The sequence below is a fragment of the Dendrobates tinctorius genome, unplaced genomic scaffold (genome assembly GCF_039654945.1).
Source record: "Dendrobates tinctorius isolate UK_male_01 unplaced genomic scaffold, ASM3965494v1 ptg000236l, whole genome shotgun sequence".
Lineage (NCBI taxonomy): Eukaryota > Metazoa > Chordata > Amphibia > Anura > Dendrobatidae > Dendrobates > Dendrobates tinctorius.
Genome location: NW_027361903.1, coordinates 5261480 through 5288934, shown reverse-complemented (window position 1 = coordinate 5288934; position 27455 = coordinate 5261480). Strand labels below are relative to the sequence as shown.

Below are 27455 nucleotides of genomic sequence, written 5' to 3'. Positions count from 1 at the left end.
GACGTGGCGTCAGCATGTGCGGAGACTGAGATTAAGGACGTGACGTCAGCATGTGCGGAATCTGAGATTAGGGACGCGGCATCAGCATGTGCGGAGTCTGAGATTAAGGACGCGGAGTCAGCATGTGCGGAATCTGAGATTAAGGACGTGGCGTCAGCATGTGCGGAGTCTGAGATTAAGGACGTGGCGTCAGCATGTGCGGAGACTGAGATTAAGGACGTGACGTCAGCATGTGCGGAATCTGAGATTAAGGACGCGGCATCAGCATGAGCGGAGTTTGAGATTAGGGACGCGGCATCAGCATGTGCGGAGACTGAGATTAAGGACGTGGCGTCAGCATGTGCGGAGTCTGAGATTAAGGACGTGACGTCAGCATGTGCGGAGTCTGAGATTAAGGACGTGGCGTCAGCATGTGCGGAGTCTGAGATTAAGGACGCGGAGTCAGCATGTGCGGAATCTGAGATTAAGGACGTGGCGTCAGCATGTGCGGAGTCTGAGATTAAGGACGTGACATCAGCATGTGCGGAGTCTGAGATTAAGGACGCGGCATCAGCATGTGCGGAGTCTGAGATTAAGGACGTGACGTCAGCATGTGCGGAGTCTGAGATTAAGGACGTGGCATCAGCATGTGCGGAGTCTGAGATTAAGGACGTGACGTCAGCATGTGCGGAGTCTGAGATTAAGGACGCGGCATCAGCATGTGCGGAGTCTGAGATTAAGGACGCGGAGTCAGCATGTGCGGAATCTGAGATTAAGGACGCGGCATCAGCATGAGCGGAGTCTGAGATTAGGGACGCGGCATCAGCATGTGCGGAGTCTGAGATTAAGGACGCGGCTTCAGCATGTGCAGAGTCTGAGATTAAGGACGCGGCATTAGCATGTGCGGAGTCTGAGATTAAGGACGCGGCTTCAGCATGTGCAGAGTCTGAGATTAAGGACGCGGCTTCAGCATGTGCAGAGTCTGAGATTAAGGACGCGGCTTCAGCATGTGCAGAGTCTGAGATTAAGGACGCGGCATTAGCATGTGCGGAGTCTGGGATTAAGGACGCGGACTCAGCATGTGCGGAGTCTGGGATTAAGGACATGGCATCAGCATGTGCGGAGTCTGAAATTAGGGAGCCGGAATCAGCATGTGCGGAGTCTGAGATTAGGGAGCCGGAATCAGCATGTGCGGAGTCTGAGATTAGGGAGCCGGAATCAGCATGTGCGGAGTCTGAGATTAGGGAGCCGGAATCAGCATGTGCGGAGTCAGAGATTAAGGACGCGGCATCAGCATGTGCAGAGTCTGAGATTAAGGACGTGGTGTCAGCATGTGCGGAGTCTGAGATTAAGGATGTGGCGTCAGCATGTGCGGAGTCTGGGATTAAGGACGCGGAATCAGCATGTACGGAGTCTGAGATTAAGGACATGGCATCAACATGTGCGGAGTCTGAGATTAGGGAGCCGGAATCAGCATGTGCGGAGTCTGAGATTAGGGAGCCGGAATCAGCATGTGTGGAGTCTGAGATTAGGGAGCCGGAATCAGCATGTGCGGAGTCTGAGATTAGGGAGCAGGAATCAGCATGTGCGGAGTCTGAGATTTAGGACGCGGCATCAGCATGTTCAGAGTCTGAGATTAAGGACGTGGCGTTAGCATGTGCGGAGTCTGAGAATAAGGACTTGGCGTTAGCATGTGCGGAGTCTGAGATTAAGGACGCGGAATCAGCATGTGCGCAGTCTGAGATTAAGGACAGGGCATCAGCATGTGCAGAGTCTGAGATTAAGGACGCGGAATCAGCATGTGCGGAGTCTGAGATCAAGGACATGGAATCAGCATGTGCGGAGTCTGAGATTAAGGACGTGGAATCAGCATGTGCGGAGTCTGAGATTAAGGACGCGGAATCAGCATGTGCGGAGACTGAAATTAAGGACGTGGAATCAGCATGTGCGGAGACTGAGATTAAGGACGTGTAATCAGCAGGTGCGGAGACTGAGATTAAGGACGTGGAATCAGCAGGTGCGGAGACTGAGATTAAGGATGATGAATCAACATGTGCTTTGTCTGAGATTAAGGACGCGGAATCAGCATGTGCGGAGTCTGAGATTAAGGACGCGGAATCAGCATGTGCGGAATCTGAGATTAAGGACACGGAATCAGTAAGAACTGAGCTCACTGTCAGTGAATGGAAACATTGTCAGCAAAATTAAAAGAAGAGGAAAAAAGAAACTTGTGAAACTTGTTACATTGCTGTCATATAAACAGATGTGAGGAAGATGAGGAGAAGTGTTTCCCCCCGTGATCGGCTCCATAGTGAAAGCTTTGCACCATTCCTGGGGCACCGGTGATGAATCTGCCGCACTGCATGCTGCGGAGTTACAGGTCCAGGATCCCCCATACTGACCTCACTTATCAGCTCAGATGCTTTCTTTGCCTGCAGTACATCCAGTGATCCCTCGGTGATCCATCCCACCCCCCTCATCCACTTCAGATCCGATCTATACTGGTTCTGGAAGGAGATAAAGACACGTAGAGATTTATTCCTAAAGTCATAATGTGACCTCAGTTTACTGTACATACAAAATTAATCATGTGCCTAATCCCATATTGAGGCCCCCTAGGGTCCCTTTACCCTCTGTTACCACCGGACCCATCCTCCAGTAGTTCTCACGCTGATGGTGGAGCGTGCTCAGATGCAGCTAATGATCCTGTGTGATACAACCTGACAGCCGGGGTGCAGCACAGCTCAGCTATGTTATCCCGAAGATCCCACTGTCGTAGGCTGCATTACTATCTAATATCCTCCCCCAGACCCTCTCACTGCATCGTCACTGCCCTGACAGCCGTGTGGTAGCACTGCTCAGCTCTGCTATGCACGAAGGGGGAGAGTGAGATGGTGAGCCACCAATGAAATGTGGAGTTTGTAACTAGTAATGAATACTGGTCACACAGTGGCTCATGGTGACCTCGTCCATGGAAAAAATCAGATTGAGATCTTTCCATCTCTTATCAGCAAACACACAGAATGGAGCAGAGCGAGGGGCCTGCAGCACTGAGGAGAAGCAGGGTGCAGCTGGGATAATGCCGCCCTTTCAGCCCTGTGACACTGGATACACAAAGGAGATGAAAAAAAGATACAAAAGGAACAAGAAACTTCATGTTGGTCTTGTACTGTGTATTGCCAGCAGTCAAGCAAATGCTGTGATTTATAAAAAAAAAAAAAACAATATTGTCAAACATGTAAAAGTCTTGAAGATAGCGGAAATCAATTCTGATCGCCGTCGGAACTCTGTGTGACGCGATCGCGGGGCATAGATTGCCATCACTTATGAAGATCCGCCCGTGCTTGGGCTTCAGAAGAGATCGTCTTTTTCACAGCAGAGATAAATTCTAATGCAGAGTGTTACATCGGTGATCAAATAACATTAAGGAACTACCGTAATTAAAAATTTAAGAATGTAAGAAAAAAATATATATAATATTAAAATCAACTCTCCCCGTCCCTTTCTTCAAATGTAAATAGCAAAGTGTAAAAATAAATAAAATATATATATTTGGATTTTCTGCATGCATAATTGACAGAATTAAGAAAATATTAAAATATTCCTTCCATGTAATTAACTCTGCAAAGGAAAAAATGGAAATGTCAGAATTGGGATTTTCCAGTCAGTGAAATTCCACCCCAAAAATGCAATAAAAAGGAATCAAAACGCGCAAACACCGTCACCGAGCCCTCACACCGCACTGCCGACGGAAAAGAGAACATTTCTGATCTCAAAATGGGGACACAAACCAAATATTTTTGAGCAAATCTGAGAATTTTTTCCACTACTTGAATAATGAAATCTATTCCAGTTTGGCATCGCGGCATCGGGCCGACTGGGCGGAATCACATTGTTGCTCATTCTATCTGCACAATGAACGCTGTAATGACAAAGCTAAAAAACAATGGCGGGAGTCATTATTTTCCACGTTGATGCACTTGGATTTTTTTTACCCGCTGTCGATTATACAGTAAAATAAATGGAGTCATTATAAACTATAACTCATCTCACAATAAAACAATTCGGCTGCGGAGACGAAAAATAAAAAAAAGAAAGTTTTGGAAGAAGAGGAGTCGCAAATAACGAATCGGCCGCAAACATCTGGATTAGAAAGCCCACAATGGCGAACAGAGAAAACAAACTGAAAATCTGTGCAACGTAAAAGGAGCCTAAAACAGGAGACACTGGAGAAAACAAGGGCGCACATGCAGCAACGACCCGACCGTCTGACTCCGATCTGAGTGGATAACTCTACTGGCCCGAGGACGGCGAGGAGAAATGTAGAAGCCCCTGGAGCCATAGACCACCAGCCAATTTCTCCAGAAGCCCCTGGAGCCATAGACCACCAGCCAATTTCTCCCCATAGGGGGCTCACTCCAATAAGCTGTGTTTGCCCGGTGCGGGACCCCTTTATCCCCCGATCACTGGTTGTACGTACATCACTCTGTAGGTCGTAGGCCTTCTTTGCCCATTGAACCTTCATGTCGGTCGGCAGGGCGCTGTATCGGTGGAGGATCGTCCTGTAACCTTGTTGGGTGGCCAAGGCTTGTGCCATGGTGGCGTGCGCCATATCTAGCATGTCCATGGACACATTATAGCGTGTCTTCGAGTCCTCAAACCCTTTCCTGTACTCGAGATCGCTCTGCATTTTGGTCATCTGGAGAGAGTGGGAAATCCTGGAGTCTTCTTCTGCGCGGTGGACGCCGATCATCTTCCCTTTCGTCTTCTCGTATCCTTCCTTATACTTGATCTGTGGATGGGACAAGTGAGAAAAGTGTGAGTACAATGAGTAGGAAACCTTGTCAGGATGTCTGCAGACCTGGAGAAGATACCAGAGGACCCTGGATGGAAAATGGGAGGTCCTCCATGAAATTAGAGTAGGCGGACACTGACAGAGGAGGCCCCTGGGCAAGAGCAGAATACGGGCCCTCTGCTGTCCAATAATGCGTCTGTGACAGACGCTGCTTTGGAGGTGCTTGTGGCCCCCTGACCTCTTGGGCCCCATATGTCCGCCTGTGAAATAGAGGGTCCAGTTTAGATACCCCATCACCCATTGTAGATCCCCCTTATCCAGACTTACTCCTGGGATTTACATGATATCTTCTAGAAAATCTCTATATAATGGAGAGGAATCCTGGGTACCCTCTAAAATTAATAGGCACCAACTCCAGGAAGACAAGGCTGGGCAACAGCAGAAGCCCCCAAGGCCTTGGTGATGCCAACTGGAGCGCCACAAATCATTCATAGATCTAGACCTTCACCAATCTGATAACCATTCAAATATATTGGCTTGGTGACTTGCCCGTTGCAAGTTTCATTAAGACTAAGGTATCCCTGGGGCTAATGATGAGAGTAATGATGAGAGTAATGATGGGAGTAATGATGGGAGTAATGATAGAGTAATGATGAGAGTAGTGATGGGAGTAATGATCGGAGTAATGATGAGAGCAATGATAGGAGTAATGATGGGAGTAATGATGAGAGCAATGATGAGAGTAATGATGAGTAATGATGGGAGTAATGAAGGGAGTAATGATGATAGTAATGATGGGAGTAATGATGGGAGTAATAATGAGAGTAATGATGGGAGTAGTGATGAGAGTAATGATGAGAGTAATGATGAGAGCAATGATGGGAGTAATGATGGGAGTAATGATGGGAGTAAAGATGAGAGTAAAGATGGGAGTAAAGATGAGAGTAATGATGGGAGTAAAGATGAGAGTAATGATGGGAGTAAAGATGAGCGTAATGATGGGAGTAATGATCGGAGTAATGATCGGAGTAATGATGAGAGTAATGATGAGAGTAATGCTGGGAGTAATGATGAGAGTAATGATGAGAGTAATGATGAGAGTAATGAGAGTAATGATGAGAGTAATGATGGGAGTAATGATGAGAGTAATGATGGGAGTAATGATGGAAGTAATGAGAGTAATGATGGGAGTAATGATGGGAGTAATGATGAGAGTAATGATGGGAGTAATGATGGAAGTAATGAGAGTAATGATGGGAGTAATGATGGGAGTAATGATGGGAGTAATGATGAGAGTAATGATGAGAGCAATGATGGGAGTAATGATGAGAATAATGATGGGAGTAATGATGAGAGTAATGATGAGAGTAATGATGGGAGTAATGATGAGAGTAATGATGGGAGTAATGATGGGAGTAATGATGAGAGCAATGATGGGAGTAATGATGGGAGTAATGATGAGAATAATGATGGGAGTAATGCTGGGAGTAATGATGAGAGTAATGATGAGAGTAATGATGGGAGTAATGATGGGAGTAATGATGGGAGTAATGATGAGAGTAATGATGGGAGTAATGATGAGAGCAATAATGGGAGTAATGATGGGAGTAATGCTGGGAGTAATGATGGGAGTAATGATGAGAGTAATGATGGGAGTAATGATGAGAATAATGATGGGAGTAATGATGGGAGTAATGATGAGAATAATGATGAGAGTAATGATGGGAGTAATGCTGGGAGTAATGATGAGAGTAATGCTGGGAGTAATGATGAGAGTAATGCTGGGAGTAATGATGGGAGTAATGATGAGAGTAATGCTGGGAGTAATGATGGGAGTAATGATGAGAGTAATGATGAGAGCAATGATGGGAGTAATGATGGGAGTAATGATGAGAATAATGATGAGAGTAATGATGAGAGTAATGATGGGAGTAATGCTGGGAGTAATGATGGGAGTAATGATGGGAGTAATGATGAGAGCAATGATGGGAGTAATGATGGGCGTAATGATGGGAGTAATGCTGGGAGTAATGATGAGAGTAATGATGGGAGTAATGATGAGAGTAATGCTGGGAGCAATGATGAGAGTAATGCTGGGAGTAATGCTGGGAGTAATGATGGGAGCAATGATGGGAGCAATGCTGGGCGTAATGCTGGGAGTAATGATGAGAGTAATGATTAGAGTAATGATGGGAGTAATGATGAGAGTAATGATGGGAGTAATGCTGGGAGTAATGATGAGAGTAATGCTGGGAGTAATGATGAGAGTAATGATGAGAGTAATGATAGGAGTAATGATGGGAGTAATGATGAGAGCAATGATGAGAGTAATGATGAGTAATGATGGGAGTAATGATGGGAGTAATGATGAGAGTAATGATGAGAGTAATAATGAGAGTAATGATGGGAGTAGTGATGAGAGTAATGATGAGAGTAATGATGAGAGCAATGATGGGAGTAATGATGGGAGTAATGATGGGAGTAAAGATGAGAGTAAAGATGGGAGTAAAGATGAGAGTAATGATGGGAGTAAAGATGAGAGTAATGATGGGAGTAAAGATGAGCGTAATGATGGGAGTAAAGATGAGCGTAATGATGGGAGTAATGATCAGAGTAATGATGAGAGTAATGATGAGAGTAATGCTGGGAGTAATGCTGGGAGTAATGATGGGAGTAATGATGGGAGTAATGATGAGAGTAATGATGGGAGTAATGATGGGAGTAATGATGAGAGTAATGATGGGAGTAATGATGAGAGTAATGATGAGAGTAATTGTGATGTACAATGTCTGTGAGGTATGGGGTTTTGTCCACAAAATATGATGTTTTCTGTTGTAACTTTCCAGAAAGATCCGGCAGATATGACAATCCAGGCTGCTAGCTCTGCAGCTTCATCCCTCCTCCCTTCACACACACACAGAGCAGTGCCACCCCCCCTCCTCTACAGCCTGTGTTCGCACTAGTAATAGGAGACCCCCCTGCTGTTACAACCATTTGTTTCCTTCTCTCCTCTTCAGAGCGGGAAAAACTTCTTTGTTTGAAACGAATAAAACTATGAGAGACTATACCATAAGAACCAAATACCCTAGAGATATGAAAATCACATTTTTGTAATCCGGGCGGTCACAGCGTCGCTGCCGTGGTTCTGGCGAAGCGTAATCCTTTCAGAACCTGAGATATGTGTTCCAGCTAAACGGTGTATCAGAACTACTGCATATTTGGTCTTGAATTATTGTACTCAACAAATCACAACCAATGATGCCCTATATGTATCTGGTCGGGCTGCCCCCACGGAGTTATGATTAGTATAAGTTTTCTAGTGTAATTCTACATCCAAAAGAGAGAGGTGGGATTAACCCAGCATGCATTTCTCCGTGATGTCACATAGCAAGTCTATAAAGCATTTCCTGGACAAAACCAGAGCAGAACAGCGCAAGTCGTCGTGCTAGAAAGACCCAGATGAGCGGAGAAGTGCAGCTCCGCCTCCACCCACCTTAGCCGCATGGTCTGCCTAAGGAACAATATGGAACTGTGAGTGTACTCTCTTTGTTTTCTCCACTTTTATTTTATACCTGTACTGTACATATTTTATGTCTCAATTTTATAGCAACTTTTATCTGTAATCACTGTCCTCTTTCGGAAAATAAATGAAATAATTATTTAGATCTGTCTCTATGCTCTAAGACTCGAACTATACGCCTTTGATAGATAATCGCTACTAATTCAAGGGGTTTGCCACGGACCCTCTTAATTTAACACTGTGAATTAAGTAACCGTGACTGGTGGCAGCACGTTGTGCACGGCTATTGCGGCTTGCTGGCAGTCTAGAAGGGTCTTATATAGCTGAATGAGGGGCTGCGGCCACAGCTGATAATTCCCTTACTGCAGAAGCCTAATTGCCGGTTCACAACAGGCAGCCCGTCCGGCGACTAATTATCCTAGGTGCAGTTCCCTGACTGACCTGAGGGTAAGGGGGGCGCCGGAGAGCTGCAAGTTCCAAAGTGGAACTGAGAAAGTGGGATATACATAAATCCCCGCAGTACTTGGAAGATTGATAGCAGTGGTGGTGCATCCAAATTAAACTCCCCCTGCGGCAAATTGTAGAGCGAGATTAGCTTGCTGGATATTTTTGGTCACATGGTGCCAGTGTTGGGATAACTAAGATAAGCCCCACTGCGCCTGTGATAGCCGTGTGCCGGCATTGTGTCACGCCCCTCCGTCCGCTGATACACCGGTGTCAGTGGTGGGATTGTGACATAGTGGTGACACAGGGTCCGCTGTCCGTCGCGTTTTGGTGGCAGCGGGACCCCCGTTAGTGTCGCCCGTAAGTGGACGAACGGCGGTGGGCTGTTCGTCACATATTGGTGGCAGAGCGGTGGGATAATCCTAGAGCATTAGTGATTTGGTTTGAGCAATCATTCCTCTCACTAAAGACCTGCACGGTTCCTGCGGGAATCCTGCATCATAGGTTTTGGAGAACAGACTCAGTGGTTACTAGTCCTGAGACATTAGTGTGTACTTGCAAGTATTCCCTCCATTTTTCTCCGTTTTTCTTTTCTGTCTTTTATTTGGCAACCATGGCTACGATGGGAGCAGAGTGGTATAAGCAGCATAACAAGGCATCTCTTATTGCCCTCTGCGGGGTGTGGCGGATCGACACCACGAACAAAAACAAAGCCCAAATGATCGTGGCTCTGGTGCAACGGGAAAACGACCAGAGCCCAGCGAACGCAGAAGCGGGCTCAAGTGGCAATGGGGCTGCAGCAGAGGCTCCACTCATGAGCGCTGGCCCCACATTCAACCATAACGGGGTGGACCCCTATCTGCAAATGGCCTTGGACGAACTCCCCGCCGAAGACAGTGATGGGCGGGTGAGGCTGATCCAGCAAGCTCGAGAGAGAGCAGAGCAGCGAGCCGAGCGCCAAGCTGAGGCTGAGAGAGCCGAGCGCCAGGCGCAGAGGGCCCATGAACTGGAGGTACTCCAGCGGGGTGGGAATGCCCCCACAGCCCGAAGCCGTGAGCCCAGCAGCGTCCAGACTCCTAAACCCCGGCCAGAGCATTTTCCCGTGATGGAAAAGGACGGGGACTTGGACACGTTCCTGTGAGCCTTTGAGAAAGCCTGCAGACAGTACCAGCTGCCTAGAGACCAATGGGCAAGGTACTTGACCCCAGGGCTAAACGGCAAAGCCCTGGAGGCATTTGCTTCTCTTCCGCCAGAAGCCGATGACGACTATGTCGCCATAAAGCAGGCGCTGATCGCCAAATACCGGCTGACACCTGAGGTATACCGAAAGAAGTTCCGGCACCTCCAACGTGGCCCACATGATAGCTACAGTGATGTGGTGCAAGGACTCAGGACCCACTTTGACCAGTGGATCCATGGACTGTCCGTTGAAACCTTTGAGCAGCTACGGGACCTGATGATCAAAGACCAGTTCCTGCATCTCTGCCCAGCTGAGGTCCGACAGTTCATCCTGGACTGCGAACCAACGAACGTGGACAAAGCGGCGCAGATCGCCGACAACCACGAGGCCAACCGGAAGCCCGAGACGCGGAGGCCAGTCGCCACCAGCTGGAAAGGGGGTAAGCCAGCAACCAACCCCAATGCCCCAGCTAGCCGTCCCTCCGGAGGCCCTGTCCCTGTTGCCAACAACAGGCCGGCTACTGACAGTCGCCTGTGTCACCACTGCCAGCGGCCTGGTCACTTCTTTTACGCCTGTCCGAACAGGCCGAAGAACCCCCCAGCCAAGGCCCCCGGGCCCAACGCCTCTGTTCTTTTGGTGGGAGGTGTAGTTGGGAGGGCTGACGACAACGTTCAACCTGTTCAGGTGGGGGCCCGTCTTGCTACAGGCCTCAAGGACACCGGGGCTGAACGAACCCTCATCCGTCCTGGACTGGCGGCCCCTGAAGAGTTTGTTGAGGGGAAAACCCTGACTGTCACCGGGATTGGAGGCACCCGTTGTCCCTTGCCAGTGGCACGAGTTTATCTCGATTGGGGTGCTGGGAGCGGGTTGAGGGAGGTGGGAGTGTCTGAAAACCTGCCCACTGATGTTTTATTGGGGACTGACTTGGGGCGGATGGTTGCATACTACGTCCCTGACACCCTTCCCCAAACTGATAATAAGGGTAACGTTAACCCTGATGATGATGATGATGACGGGAAACTGAATGTGTTACCTGCTAATGCCTTGATGAGTAATGATGCAACTAACAACCATTCTTTCCCCAGGTACGATGCTGATGCTGATGTGAATGTACCAAAGCAAACTGATAACCATTCTTCTCCTAGGAAGGATGATGATGATGTTGATGTATCTGTGCCGACTGAACCCGTTAACCCTTTCTTTGATGCGGTAGATGTGTCCACAGGTACCGAAGTGCTCAGCCCCGTCACTCTGCGGAGTGAGACGGCTGAGGAACCCCTGGCAGGAGTAAGCAACGGTGCTCAAGGGAATGGGGAGGTGCATGGGGACCATGAGGAAGGTAATGCCATGCAGCTGACCAGTGCCACCGAGGAAGGTAACTGGCCCATAAGTAGCACTGCTCCTGAAGTGTTGGGGGTGGATGGGGAGGTAGAGCCCAAGCCAGCACTGGCTGGTGGGTCTGTAGAAATCCCCAGGGAGACAGCATACATAGCAGCTGTCACACGCAGTCAGAGTGCCCAGATCGCAGGTAACGCACTGTCTTCTGGACCCTCTGCTGCTACAGGAGAGACCGAACCAGAGGTGAACCCAGAGCCGGTTCCAGAGGGTCCCAGTAAAGAGGGGACCCTGACGTCACTTCTGGCAGCCTCCAGCATGGAGTTCCAGGCTGCTCTGCACTCAGATGCCAGCCTGGAGAAATTGAGAGGTCTCGCCGAGACGCCCACCTCCAAGTCTGATAAGGAGAGGGTGTTCTGGGAACGAGGAAGGTTGTACCGGGAGACAGTACCCGGAGATCCTAAAAAGGAGTGGTTGAGGGAAAGACAGCTGGTCGTCCCCTATCAGTTCAGAACCGAGTTGTTGCGGATTGCCCATGAGATTCCACTCGCTGGACACTTGGGGATCAGCAAAACAAAGGCACGGCTGTCTCAACACTTCTATTGGCCCAAGATGGGGACAGATGTAACACACTACTGCCGCTCCTGTGCCACCTGCCAAAAAGTGGGTAAGGCGGGGCCTGCTCTTAAGGCTCCCCTTATTCCTTTGCCGGTGATAGAGGAGCCTTTCCAGAGAATCGCGGTGGACATTGTAGGACCGCTGTCCGTCCCCAGCAGCTCCGGAAAGCGATACATTCTCACCGTGGTAGACTACGCTACCCGGTACCCAGAGGCAGTAGCTCTGTTTTCAACCAGGGAAGATAAGGTGGCTGACGCACTGGTGACCATCTTTTCAAGAGTAGGATTTCCCAGGGAGATGCTTACCGATCAAGGGCCCCAATTCATGTCTCGCCTAATGGAGGCTCTCTGTGAGAAAATGCAGGTGACGCAGCTGGTATCGAGTCCGTATCACCCACAGACTAATGGTTTGTGTGAACATTTCAACGGTACCCTCAAACAGATGCTCCGCATACTGGTTGAGACCCAAGGGCGCGACTGGGAGCGGTACCTCCCACACCTGCTGTTCGCTTACAGAGAAGTTCCGCAGGCCTCGACCGGGTTCTCCCCCTTCGAGCTCCTGTATGGCAGGCGAGTCCGGGGACCCCTTGGGTTGATAAGAGAATCCTGGGAAGATGAGCCAAACCCCACAGAAGTGTCCATCGTGGATTATGTCATGCGCTTCCGTGACAAGATGCAGACCTTGACGCAGTTGGTGCATGACAACATGACGCAGGCTCAGGCTGACCAGAAGCGCTGGTACGACCAGAACGCCCGGGAGCGGACCTACCAGGTGGGTCAAAAGGTCTGGGTGCTGGTCCCCGTACCAACGGATAAGCTTGAGGCAGCCTGGGAAGGCCCATACGTCATCCACCAACAGCTCAACCCGGTCACCTACGTGGTCACGCTTGACCATGCTCGGGGTAGGCGCAAGGCCTTTCACGTCAACATGCTGAAGGCGCACTACGAACGTGAAGCTTGCGTCCTACCGGTCTGCAATCTGCCAGAGGATGGGGAGGAAGATCCCCTCCTGGACATGCTGGCCCAGGCCAAGGCCGATGGGTCCATTGAGGACATGGAGATAAGTGGTTCGCTCACCGTGTCCCAGCGGTTGCAGTTGATGGCCACCCTGAAACTCTTCCGGCCCGTGTTCACCAACCAACCGGGGAGGACGGAGTTAGCGGTTCATGAGGTGGACACCGGGAATCACGCCCCATTACGGCGAACACCCTATCGGATCTCTGAGACGGTGCAACAAGTCATGCGCCAAGAGATCGATGAGATGTTAAGGCTGGGGGTGATTCGACGGTCAAAAAGCGAGTGGGCTTCACCTGTAGTCCTCGTGCCTAAAAAGGATCGAACCACCCGGTTCTGCGTGGACTACAGGGGGCTCAATGCCATCACAACCTCTGATGCCCACCCAATGCCGCGCATCGAGGATCTGCTCGAGCGGTTGACAAACGCCAACTACATATCCATCATGGATTTGAGTCGGGGATACTGGCAGATTCCCCTGAGCCCTGAGGCGCAGGAGAAATCCGCCTTTATCACCCCCTTTGGACTGTACGAGTCCACGGTCATGCCCTTCGGCATGAAGAATGCCTCTGCCACTTTCCAGCGGATGGTCAACCACCTGCTTCGGGGACTGGAGGAGTACGCAGTGGCGTACTTAGACGATATTGCTGTCTTCAGTTCCACCTGGGAGGAACACCTTCAGCACCTCCAGGAGGTGCTCAAGCGTCTTCACCAGGCAGGCCTGACCATCAAGCCGGGGAAGTGCCAGATAGGCATGCGCAAGGTCCACTACCTGGGGCACCGGGTAGGCGGGGGTTCCATGAGTCCGGAGCCAGAAAAAGTGGACGCAATCGTGTCCTGGCCCACCCCCAGGACCAAGAAACAGGTGAAGTCCTTCTTGGGCACTGCAGGGTACTATAGGCGGTTCGTACAGGACTATAGCGCCCTTGCCAAACCCTTGACTGACCTCACCAAGCAGAGGCTACCCCAAACAGTCAACTGGACAGATGACTGTGAGGCGGCTTTCCAAGCTTTGAAAGCAGCCCTGTGCAACTCTCCAGTGTTGAGAGCAGTCGACAGCAGTCGCCCGTTTCTGGTACAGACCGACGCCAGCGAGTTTGGCCTCGGTGCTGTGCTTAGCCAGGTCGACTCGGGGGACCAAGAGCACCCCGTGTTGTACCTCAGCCGGAAACTTTTGCCGAGGGATGTGGCATACTCGACCATCGAGAAGGAGTGTCTGGCCATGGTGTGGGCACTGCAGCGTTTGCAGCCCTACCTGTACGGGCGTGCCTTCACGGTGGTAACTGACCACAACCCTCTGAGCTGGTTGCACACAGTGTCCGGAACCAATGGAAGGTTGCTCCGCTGGAGCCTTGCCCTTCAACAGTACGACTTCACTGTAAAACACAGGAAGGGTAGTGAAAACGGCAATGCCGATGGGTTGTCCCGCCGGGGCGAACCCGCTGAGGTGCGCATGGCCGATTACCGAGAGGTAATGCCTCCTTAGCGCCCTCTTAAGGGGGGAGGTGTGATGTACAATGTCTGTGAGGTATGGGGTTTTGTCCACAAAATATGATGTTTTCTGTTGTAACTTTCCAGAAAGATCCGGCAGATATGACAATCCAGGCTGCTAGCTCTGCAGCTTCATCCCTCCTCCCTTCACACACACACAGAGCAGTGCCACCCCCCCTCCTCTACAGCCTGTGTTCGCACTAGTAATAGGAGACCCCCCTGCTGTTACAACCATTTGTTTCCTTCTCTCCTCTTCAGAGCGGGAAAAACTTCTTTGTTTGAAACGAATAAAACTATGAGAGACTATACCATAAGAACCAAATACCCTAGAGATATGAAAATCACATTTTTGTAATCCGGGCGGTCACAGCGTCGCTGCCGTGGTTCTGGCGAAGCGTAATCCTTTCAGAACCTGAGATATGTGTTCCAGCTAAACGGTGTATCAGAACTACTGCATATTTGGTCTTGAATTATTGTACTCAACAAATCACAACCAATGATGCCCTATATGTATCTGGTCGGGCTGCCCCCACGGAGTTATGATTAGTATAAGTTTTCTAGTGTAATTCTACATCCAAAAGAGAGAGGTGGGATTAACCCAGCATGCATTTCTCCGTGATGTCACATAGCAAGTCTATAAAGCATTTCCTGGACAAAACCAGAGCAGAACAGCTCAAGTCGTCGTGCTAGAAAGACCCAGATGAGCGGAGAAGTGCAGCTTCGCCTCCACCCACCTTAGCCGCATGGTCTGCCTAAGGAACAATATGGAACTGTGAGTGTACTCTCTTTGTTTTCCCCACTTTTATTTTATACATGTACTGTACATATTTTATGTCTCAATTTTATAGCAACTTTTATCTGTAATCACTGTCCTCTTTCGGAAAATAAATGAAATAATTATTTAGATCTGTCTCTATGCTCTAAGACTCGAACTATACGCCTTTGATAGATAATCGCTACTAATTCAAGGGGTTTGCCACGGACCCTCTTAATTTAACACTGTGAATTAAGTAACCGTGACTGGTGGCAGCACGTTGTGCACGGCTATTGCGGCTTGCTGGCAGTCTAGAAGGGTCTTATATAGCTGAATGAGGGGCTGCGGCCACAGCTGATAATTCCCTTACTGAAGAAGCCTAATTGCCGGTTCACAACAGGCAGCCCGTCCGGCGACTAATTATCCTAGGTGCAGTTCCCTGACTGACCTGAGGGTAAGGGGGGCGCCGGAGAGCTGCAAGTTCCAAAGTGGAACTGAGAAAGTGGGATATACATAAATCCCCGCAGTACTTGGAAGATTGATAGCAGTGGTGGTGCATCCAAATTAAACTCCCCCTGCGGCAAATTGTAGAGCGAGATTAGCTTGCTGGATATTTTTGGTCACATGGTGCCAGTGTTGGGAAAACTAAGATAAGCCCCACTGCGCCTGTGATAGCCGTGTGCCGGCATTGTGTCACGCCCCTCCGTCCGCTGATACACCGGTGTCAGTGGTGGGATTGTGACATAGTGGTGACACAGGGTCCGCTGTCCGTCGCGTTTTGGTGGCAGCGGGACCCCCCGTTAGTGTCGCCCGTAAGTGGACGAACGGCGGTGGGCTATTCGTCACAGTAATGATGAGAGTAATGATGGAAGTAATGAGAGTAATGATGAGAGTAATGATGAGAGTAATGATGGGAGTAATGATGAGAGTAATGATGGAAGTAATGAGAGTAATGATGGGAGTAATGATGAGAGTAATGATGAGAATAATGATGGGAGTAATGATGGGAGTAATGATGAGAGTAATGATGGGAGTAATGATGAGAGCAATAATGGGAGTAATGATGGGAGTAATGATGGGAGTAATGATGAGAGTAATGATGAGAGCAATGATGGGAGTAATGATGGGAGTAATGATGAGAGTAATGATGGGAGTAATGATGGGAGTAATGATGAGAGTAATGATGGGAGTAATGATGAGAGTAATGATGGGAGTAATGATGAGAGCAATGATGGGAGTAATGATGGGAGTAATGATGAGAATAATGATGGGAGTAATGCTGGGAGTAATGATGAGAGTAATGATGGGAGTAATGCTGGGAGTAATGATGGGAGTAATGATGAGAGTAATGATGAGAATAATGATGGGAGTAATGATGGGAGTAATGATGGGAGTAATGATGAGAATAATGATGAGAGTAATGATGAGAGTAATGCTGGGAGTAATGATGAGAGTAATGCTGGGAGTAATGATGAGAGTAATGATGGGAGTAATGATGAGAGTAATGCTGGGAGTAATGATGAGAATAATGATGGGAGTAATGATGGGAGTAATGATGGGAGTAATGATGAGAATAATGATGAGAGTAATGATGGGAGTAATGATGAGAATAATGATGGGAGTAATGCTGGGAGTAATGATGAGAGTAATGATGGGAGTAATGATGGGAGTAATGATGAGAATAATGATGGGAGTAATGCTGGGAGTAATGATGAGAGTAATGCTGGGAGTAATGATGAGAGTAATGCTGGGAGTAATGATGAGAGTAATGCTGGGAGTAATGCTGGGAGTAATGCTGGGAGTAATGATGGGAGCAATGATGGGAGCAATGCTGGGAGTAATGATGAGAGTAATGCTGGGAGTAATGATGGGAGTAATGATGGGAGTAGTCATGGAGTAGTCATGGGGGCGACAGTGGTGGCAATTATGCCTGGTCCTGACGGCACTCATATGGCATATGGTGGAGGGCTCAGCTCCATTTGCTTCCAATGATAGTTGCCATCGGTAGATTGTTCTGCAGATTTCATGGCATCCAACTTTTCATATCTAAGCCTCATGTCAGCGCTTCACATTGAGCCCGTAAAAGCTGGATGACAAGCGATGAACAGCAGCCACACTGATTGTGATACCGACCAGTGAGACACAATTTACACAACTTGTATCAATCGCAGAAGATACAAAGTTCTTCATTTTTTTATAGAGGACGTGTTCTTTATATTTCCACACTAGATACATGGATGGTATGACGGCCGGAGGTCGGTACTCACATCGCTGGCGAGGTCGCGTTTGGCTTTGGCGGTGAGGATGGACAGCGAATCCAAGCTCAGCTCAAACCCCTTCTCCTTCTGCTTTTCCCAGCTGCTCTTATACAGTTTCTGGAGGGGAAAATAGATAAAAAGGAAACAAAAAAAATGTGAGTCGTAGTGGGGATAATTATCTGGATCTCAGAGCCCTCGGGAATCATTTCTGGAGTTCTTTCCCGCCATTGGTCGTGTAGGGGCCATTATCTAATGTCCCCCCCCCGGTGCCAGCTGTGCCTGGAGCGGAGGAACCTTCTCACCTCGCTCAGGTTGGCAGCGTTGATTCTGGCTTGTAGGAAGATGGGGTCGTCGTTGTGAATGGTGTAATGGTGGAGGAGACCCGACCTGTACACAATCTGCAGCAGAGAATAACAATAGATCATCAAAGACCCTGGAAGACCCCAATAACCCAGAGCAGATTTATAGAAATCACCATGTACGGCAAACAGGCGTGAGGACTTTTGCAAATAAGCTAGATTCTTCTCCTGGAAATCAGTTTCATCGGATTTCTTTTACAAGGACCTGTATCATCATTTTCAGAAGTTTCTCAGTCACTTTTCTTTTTACGTCTTGTGATACGTATTGACGTTTTTGTGCCAAATTCTTCACAATGGCGCACGTGATTCATTAATTCTCCACAAAATCAAAAATTCTTTTTATTTTTTGTTTTTGTCCAACTTTTTAGTGCAAAAAAAAAAAAAAGTCTCGTGTGCCACTAAAATGATTCACAATTTGCACTAAAAGTATCTGGTGAATATAAAATCCACTCTAGGGAGGCACAAAAGTTTTACTACTTTTTTAAAAAGTTGTGATTGATGAATCAACCAAAAATATATGAAACCCTGAACCTCGTCCACAATGGCGCACATAAAAAAAGCAAAACAGGTGAACATATAAAATAGACGATAAAAGGAAGCAAAAGCAAAAAAAAGGACAAATAAAAAAACAGGCGAAAAACATCAAAAAGTAGAAACAAAAGGCAAACAAAAGCAGCAATGGATCAGGCCTTTGGTTGATTCTACAGATGACTGCAGAATCTGGAGCCCGTGGCCGTGGTACCATGTGGCTGGGATTCCTGGAAAGTCACTAAACAGTATAAAGTGCAAATGATAGAACGACAGAAGGTCCACAAAATCTAAAAATTTAAAAAAAGCTTTAAAAAATATTACAAACTAATAAAAAAAGCATAAAAAATGTAATCGTTTCTCCTGTTTTCTAACAATAAACAAATTAAGCAAACAAATACAGATGATATCTGGTGTCTCCGTGTGCAGATGTCCGTTCCATAGTAATCTAACCTGTACAGTAATTATTGTAAAGAAATCAAAAGGACAGAATCAAGATGTTTTGGTTGCTGAGAAATTCCCCCAAAAATGAATTAAAAAAAAGAGGTAAAAATGTAAAATATACCCAAAACTGTTACCAATAAAGCCGTCCTCTCCCCTCACAGAGACCCATCTGTGCAAAAAATCAAAAAGTTACGAGTCTCAGAAAAATGTGACACAAATAAAAATTCTTTTTACAAAGTTTTTGAATACTTTTAGCCATTAAAATATAAATAAAACTATACAAGTTTGTCATAGCTATAATCACAATGAGCTGGAGAATTGTGGCACTAGGTCATTAAGACTGAACGGTGAATGCTGGAAAAACAAAACCCACAAACAATATTGGAACTACGGGTTTTTAAGGATTGCACCTCACTTGGTTTTTTTTTGTTCTAATTTTTCAGTTCATTGTACAATAAGATTAGTAAATGAGGAGAAAAAAACAAAGAAAAATAGTTTGCCAAAGCAGGAAGAGGTTAAAACACATCAGAAGATAAAGTAAGGTGGAATTTATCTGTAAAGTTTTCTATTGACACTGATGATGATGATGATGGTGGTGATGATGGTGGTGGTGATAATGGTGGTAATGATGGTGGTGGTGGTGATGGTGGTGATGATGATGATGGTGATGATGGTGGTGATGATGATGGTGCTCATGGTGGTGATGGTGATGATGATTGTGGTGGTGATGATGGTGATGATGATGGTGATGATGGTGGTAATGATGGTGGTGGTGGTGATGATGGTGATGATGATGGTGATGATGGTGGTAATGATGGTGGTGGTGATGATGGTGGTGATGAGGGTGGTGGTGGTGATAGTGGTGGTGATGGTGATGATGATTGTGGTGATGATTGTGGTGATGATGGTGGTGATGATGGTGGTGATGATGATGGTGGTGATGATGATTGTGGTGATGATTGTGGTGATGGTGGTGGTGGTGATGGTGATGATGATGGTGATGATGATGGTGGTGATGGTGATGATGGTGGTAATGATGATGGTGGTGGTAGTGTAGTGATGATAGTGGTGATGATGGTGCTGATGGTGGTGGTGATGATGATGATGGTGGTGGTGGTCATGATGATGGTGGTGATGATGATTGTGGTGATGATTGTGGTGATGATGGTGGTGGTGGTGATGGTGATGATGATGGTGGTGATGGTGGTGATGATGGTGGTGATGGTGATGATGATGGTGGTGATGATGATGATGGTGGTGATGATGGTGGTGATGGTGGTGGTGGTGGTGATGATGGTGGTGATGATGGTGGTGATGATGGTGGTGGTGATGATGATGGTGATGATGGTGGTGATGATGGTGGTGGTGATGGTGATGATGATGGTGGTGATGATGATGATGGTGGTGATGATGGTGGTGATGATGGTGGTGATGATGGTGGTGATGATGGTGGTGATGATGGTGATGATGGTGGTGATGATGATGGTGATGATGGTGGTGATGATGGTGGTGGTGGTGATGATGATGATGATGATGGTGGTGATGATTTCCGTGCTTGCAGGGACCTGGGCACAAATGATGTACTGAAGATCGACCTGTTATTCCTATGCACTCACATCGCTCTGCAGCTCCTGGCTTTTCTTGGCGTGCCGGATCTGTGGGCTGTCGGCTACGCTGGTGAACCTCAGGGTGTCTGCTTTCTGGCGATACTTTTTCTAAAAAGAATAACAAACATAATTATTTTCTACTTTCATCTTCTGGAAGGCTGGATGACATCCAGTCCACCACCCCCAATGTCAAGTCCTCCCGATGTGCACAGCAATTCTGCATCTCTGTGACGACAAGGATTTGTCATTTAGACATCCAAGAAGCCCCCGACCCCCGACCATGGTTACCTGCAGCCACGCATTAGTAAATTTGGCGCTGCATCTCACCTCACTGAGAAGCTCCCCAGACTTTTTCGCTTGCTCCACATTCAGGCTTCCCTCTGCCATCCACCCGACGCCCTTCATCCACGTCAGATCTGACCTGTACTGATTCTAGGAGGAAACAAAGTGTGATTTATACAGTCGTGGCCAAAAGTTCTGAGACTGACTCAGATTTTGCTTTTCACATTTCATCTCTTCACTCTTCACACTTTTAGTCATCTGTTTCTATGGTTACTGGCGGACAATTCTAAACATTCCCTAAATTGTTACATTTTATTGGCAAATCCATGAAGTTTCTGTGACGCCTCAATATTCCCAGCACGGCCTCTTACCCTCCGCACTCCTGCCCCTTAATCCCCACACTCCTGCCCCTTATCCGCCGCACTCCTGCCCCTTATCCGCCGCACACCTGCCCCTTATCCGCCGCACTCCTGCCCCTTATCCGCCGCACTCCTGCCCCTTATCCGCCGCACTCCTGCCCCTTATCCGCCGCACTCCTGCCCCTTATCCGCCGCACTCCAGCCCCTTATCCTCCGCACTCCAGCCCCTTATCCTCCGCACTCCTGCCCCTTATCCTCCGCACTCCTGCCCCTTATCCTCCGCACTCCAGCCCCTTATCCTCCGCACTCCAGCCCCTTATCCTCCGCACTCCTGCCCCTTATTCCCCGCACTCCTGCCCCTTATTCCTCACACTCCTGCCCTTTATCCTCCGCACTCCTACCCCTTATTCTCCAGACTCCTGCCCTTTATCCTCCGCACTCCAGCCCCTTATCCTCCGCACTCCAGCCCCTTATCCTCCGCACTCCAGCCCCTTATCCTCCGCACTCCAGCCCCTTATCCTCCGCACTCCAGCCCCTTATTCCCCGCACTCCAGCCCCTTATTCCTCGCACTCCAGCCCTTTATCCTCCGCACTCCAGCCCCTTATTCTCCACACTCATGCCCCTTATCATCCGCACTCCAGCCCCTTATTCTCCGCACTCCAGCCCCTTATTCTCCGCACTCCTGCCCCTTATTCTCCGCACTCCTGCCCCTTATTCTCCGCACTCCTGCCCCTTATTCTCCGCACTCCTGCCCCTTATCCTCCGCCCTCCTGCCACTTATCCTCCGCACTCCAGCCCCTTATTCCCCGCACTCCTGCCCCTTATTCCTCACACTCCTGCCCTTTATCCTCCGCACTCCAGCCCCTTATTCTCCACACTCATGCCCCTTATCCTCCGCACTCATGCCCCTTATCATCCGCACTCCAGCCCCTTATTCTCCGCACTCCTGCCCCTTATCCTCCACACTCCAGCCCCTTATTCTCCGCACTCCTGCCCCTTATTCTCCGCACTCCTGCCCCTTATTCTCCGCACTCCTGCCCCTTATTCTCCGCACTCCTGCCCCTTATTCTCCGCACTCCTGCCCCTTATTCTCCGCACTCCTGCCCCTTATTCTCCGCACTCCTGCCCCTTATTCTCCGCACTCCTGCCCCTTATTCTCCGCACTCCTGCCCCTTATTCTCCGCACTCCTGCCCCTTATTCTCCGCACTCCTGCCCCTTATTCTCCGCACTCCTGCCCCTTATTCTCCGCACTCCTGCCCCTTATTCTCCGCACTCCTGCCCCTTATCCTCCGCACTCCTGCCCCTTATCCTCCACACTCCAGCCCCTTATTCTCCGCACTCCTGCCCCTTATTCTCCGCACTCCAGCCCCTTATTCTCCGCACTCCTGCCCCTTATCCTCCGCACTCCTGCCCCTTATCCTCCCCACTCCAGCCCCTTATTCTCCGCACTCCTGCCCCTTATCCTCCGCACTCCAGCCCCTTATTCTCCGCACTCCTGCCCCTTATTCTCCGCACTCCAGCCCCTTATTCTCCGCACTCCTGCCCCTTATCCTCCGCACTCCTGCCCCTTATCCTCCGCACTCCAGCCCCTTATTCTCCGCACTCCAGCCCCTTATTCTCCGCACTCCTGCCCCTTATTCTCCGCACTCCTGCCCCTTATTCTCCGCACTCCTGCCCCTTATTCTCCGCACTCCTGCCCCTTATTCTCCGCACTCCTGCCCCTTATTCTCCGCACTCCTGCCCCTTATTCTCCGCACTCCTGCCCCTTATTCTCCGCACTCCTGCCCCTTATTCTCCGCACTCCTGCCCCTTATTCTCCGCACTCCTGCCCCTTATTCTCCGCACTCCTGCCCCTTATTCTCCGCACTCCTGCCCCTTATTCTCCGCACTCCTGCCCCTTATTCTCCGCACTCCTGCCCCTTATTCTCCGCACTCCTGCCCCTTATTCTCCGCACTCCTGCCCCTTATTCTCCGCACTCCTGCCCCTTATTCTACACACTCCTGCCCCTCATATCACTCTGTAATGTACCGCCATCTCACCTCTCTCTGTAATGTACCGCCATCTCACCTCACTCAGTAATGTACCGCCATCTCACCTCACTCAGTAATGTCCCGCCATCTCACCTCGCTCTGTAATGTCCCGCCATCTCACCTCGCTCTGTAATGTACCGCCATCTCACCTCACTCAGTAATGTACCGCCATCTCACCTCACTCAGTAATGTACCGCCATCTCACCTCGCTCTGTAATGTCCCGCCATCTCACCTCGCTCTGTAATGTCCCGCCATCTCACCTCGCTCTGTAATGTCCCGCCATCTCACCTCGCTCTGTAATGTCCCGCCATCTCACCTCGCTCTGTAATGTCCCGCCATCTCACCTCGCTCTGTAATGTCCCGCCATCTCACCTCACTCAGTAATGTCCCGCCATCTCACCTCGCTCTGTAATGTCCCGCCATCTCACCTCGCTCTGTAATGTCCCGCCATCTCACCTCGCTCTGTAATGTCCCGCCATCTCACCTCGCTCTGTAAGTCGTAGGCTTTCTTGGCCCATGTGACCTTCATGTCCTCGGGCAGCAGCGTGTACTCGTGGAGCTTGGTGCGGTAGTCCAGGTCACTGGCCAGCGCCTGCGCCTGTTTGGCGTGAGTGATGTTCACCATGTCCATCGGCAAATGGAACTGTGACTTTGTCTCCTCGAATCCTTTCTTGTAGTTAATCTACAGAAGAAATAAACGACGCGTCCGATCAGATGAAGAGAATGATGTGTCTCATATAGTCACCCAGCTTCCCCAGGCTCCTGAGTGGCAGAAACCCCGGGTTACACAGTGAGTAGGAATGTCTGCCGCTTTATCAGGACTCTGGGAAAGGTGTGTGACCAGTGCTGAACTATGGATGCAGCTCCGCTACCTCACTATTCAGCTTTCCAACTTGCAGAGAATGGAGGAGGCGCGAGTCGCTTGTCGCTGCCGCTTTTCCTTTAGTTTTTTCATATTCCTCTCTGTATTTAATCTGTAGGTGACAAAAACATTGTGTCTTATCCTCCAGTCACCTCCAGAGCTGCAGTCACTATTCTGCTGTTACATCATGTATTATCCTCCAGTCACCTCCAGAGCTGCAGTCACTATTTTACTGTTCTCCTGTCACCTCCAGAGCTGCAGTCACTATTCTGCTTTTACACCATGTCTTATCCTCCAGTCATCTCCAGAGCTGCAGTCACTATTCTGCTGTTACATCATGTCTTATCCTCCAGTCACCTCCAGAGCTGCACTCACTATTCTGCTTTTACATCATGTCTTATCCTCCAGTCATCTCCAGAGCTGCACTCACTATTCTGCTGTTACATCGTGTCTTATCCTCCAGTCACCTCCAGAGCTGCAGTCACTATTCTGCTGTTACATCGTGTCTTATCCTCCAGTCACCTCCAGAGGTGCAGTCACTATTCTGCTGTTACATCATGTCTTATCCTCCAGTCACCTCCAGAGCTGCAGTCACTATTTTACTGTTCTCCTGTCACCTCCAGAGCTGCACTCACTATTCTGCTGTTACATCATGTCTTATCCTCCAGTCACCTCCAGAGCTGCAGTCACTATTCTGCTGTTACATCATGTCTTATCCTCCAGTCACCTCCAGAGCTGCACTCACTATTCTGCGGTTACATCATGTCTTATCCTCCAGTCACCTCCAAAGCAGCAGTCACTATTCTGCTGTTACATCGTGTCTTATCCTCCAGTCACCTCCAGAGGTGCAGTCACTATTCTGCTGTTACATCATGTCTTATCCTCCAGTCACCTCCAGAGCTGCAGTCACTATTTTACTGTTCTCCTGTCACCTCCAGAGCTGCACTGACTATTCTGCTGTTACATCATGTCTTATCCTCCAGTCATCTCCAGAGCTGCAGTCACTATTCTGCTGTTACATCATGTCTTATCCTCCAGTAACCTCCAGAGCTGCAGTCACTATTTTACTGTTCTCCTGTCACCTCCAGAGCTGCACTGACTATTCTGCTGTTACATCATGTCTTATCCTCCAGTCATCTCCAGAGCTGCAGTCACTATTCTGCTGTTACATCATGTCTTATCCTCCAGTAACCTCCAGAGCTGCAGTCACTATTTTACTGTTCTCCTGTCACCTCCAGAGCTGCACTGACTATTCTGCTGTTACATCATGTCTTATCCTCCAGTCATCTCCAGAGCTGCACTCACTATTCTGCAGTTACATCATGTCTTATCCTCCAGTCACCTTCAGAGCTGCACTCACTATTCTGCTGCCCCTGCATGCCCTATTGCTAGACCCCTTGAATCCATACTGTCTGCACTCTGGGTCTAGGTCACAGGGGTCCCTGGCGCTGCCCACATCCCACTCACATCACTTGCGAGGTCCCCTGAGGCTTTAGCGGACATCATGGCCAGGTTGTCCAGACTCATTTCGAAGTTCTGCCCTTTGCTTTTCATCCATTCCTCCTTGTACTTGTTCTGTAATGAAATCACAGTGAACATGATCGGTAATCATACAGAGGTAGAAGGGTCCCTGATACCAGAACACATATACTGGCGGTCCCTGATACCGGAGTACATATACCAGGGGGTATCTGATACCAGAACACATATAGCAGGGGGTCCTTGATACCACAGCACATATACCTGCTACACTGCCCCAAATACTCTGTAGTGATGGACACTCACTTCAGGAGACTCTCACATCTCTTCCCGGATTTCATCACCAGGAAGGAGGAAGAGAAAACATATATCCTGCTGGTGGAAGAAGAGAGAGCAGTGGAGATAGCAGCGCAATATGTGAGCGAATGTCATAGACTGCGAGAAGGAGAACCATGATATGCCATGGACTTCTATAGCCCCCACCCTGGATCTGCCCCATCCCCCCATCCACCTTCCCTATGCCATGGACTTCTATGGCCCCCACCCTGGATCTGCCCCATCCCCCCATCCACCTTCCCTATGCCATGGACTTCTATGGCCCCCACCCTGGATCTGCCCCATCCCCCATCCACCTTCCCTATGCCATGGACTTCTATGGCCCCCACTCTGGATCTGTGTTACGAGCTCATTTTCTGCTCCACCAGTTGAGAGTTCTCCTTCCATTCTCCCTCTGGTGGTGACAGGAGGTAGTGAGGTTGGTTTAAGTGGTAGTGATCTGCCACCTGATGAGGAAGATAACGATTGGATCTCTGGAGTATCAGACTGGATATAAGACAGCCGACGCCCTATCCTGGCACTGGTGATTCAGTCTGCTTCTCAGGTCTTGGACTTCAGCTCTCTTCCAGTCTTTGCAAGTTAAGTTTGTTTTTTGCTAATGTTCACACTTGCGCTTGTTGGTCAATTCAGTTTCTTGTGTGGTCAGCTTGCCCCTGCTGGAGCTATGCTGAACTTCCACTCCCATTTATCTGTATTTGCCTTTTGGTCCGTTATTAGATTGGCCTCTTTTTGCTCTGTTTCAGAATATTTCAGAGTGCTGATATAGTGGGAGAAGTCTAGTGACTTCAGGGTTAATTTTGCTATCAGACGTGTTGGACATTATTTTGGTAGGGTTTTTTGGCAGATTGCAGACAGTGGCTTTCCTTTCCTGTCCTTTCTAGTTAGTCGGGTCCCATCATTTGCTCAGCCTATTTTCCTGCTTGTGTTTGTGTTTTCATCTTGCTTTACCGTCAATACATGTGTGGGGGCCGTCTTTTCCTTTGGGGTCTGCTCTGGGGCAGTTAGTTTTCCCTTTTCTTGCTTTAGGTTTATGTAGACCTCCGGCGGTGACGAGGCATCTAGGAACAACGTAGGAACGCTCCACTGCTACTGTTAGTTGTGTGGTTAAGATCAGGAATCTGCAATCTGCATAGTTACCAACCTCTCTGGTTTTCTGGGACTTAGATTTTGTTGTTCCTCCTCGGTGACCCATTCATAACAGATCTGCCCCATCCCTCATCCACCTTCCCTATGCCATGGACTTCTATAGCCCCATCCTGGATCTGCCCCATCCCCCCATCCACCTTCCCTATGCCATGGACTTCTATAGCCTCATCCTGGATCTGCCCCCACCCACCTTTCCTACAGCCCCTTCCCAACATCCCTACAGTCCCTATCCCTATTCCCTTTTGTACACTTGCTTTGGCAAAACTAATGTGTATTTAGTCCTGCCAATAAAGCAGACCTGAAATACAGCGGATGCTCCACCACTTCTACAACTAGGAGTACCAGCCTAACCCAAAGGGAGTGAGTCAAGCTGCAAAAGACCTCAACAATATATTCTATGCAATGGCCAGACTGTCCGACCTTAAAAAGTCAACTACAAGAGACCAAAAGAAAAACAGATCAACGGATGGTTTGAAAGAGAATGTAAAGCCGTACGGAAGACCCTGAGAACAGCCTCAAACAAGAAACACAGAGACCCCAACCACCCGGGTCTGAGGGAAGCCTATGACACCATACAAAGGCAGTACAAAACCATCCTCAGGAGGAAGAAGCAGATTTACATCTCCACCAAT

General features: G+C 48.9%; 1 protein-coding gene across 3 annotated transcripts in view; it reads right to left on the bottom strand.

The window, feature by feature from the left end:
* Positions 1-27455, bottom strand: part of NRAP (nebulin related anchoring protein) — a 188470-nt gene that overhangs the window by 90090 nt on the left and 70925 nt on the right. For all 3 annotated transcript variants that reach the window (XM_073556640.1, XM_073556641.1, XM_073556642.1), the window contains 9 exons: positions 25330-25437; positions 23873-23974; positions 23485-23682; positions 20653-20757; positions 20335-20433; positions 17690-17785; positions 17397-17504; positions 4460-4771; positions 2382-2486 (listed from right to left, as the gene is read on the bottom strand). In XM_073556640.1, coding sequence (XP_073412741.1) covers positions 2382-2486; positions 4460-4771; positions 17397-17504; positions 17690-17785; positions 20335-20433; positions 20653-20757; positions 23485-23682; positions 23873-23974; positions 25330-25437 — 1233 coding nt within the window. The remainder of the gene's footprint in view (positions 1-2381; positions 2487-4459; positions 4772-17396; positions 17505-17689; positions 17786-20334; positions 20434-20652; positions 20758-23484; positions 23683-23872; positions 23975-25329; positions 25438-27455) is intronic.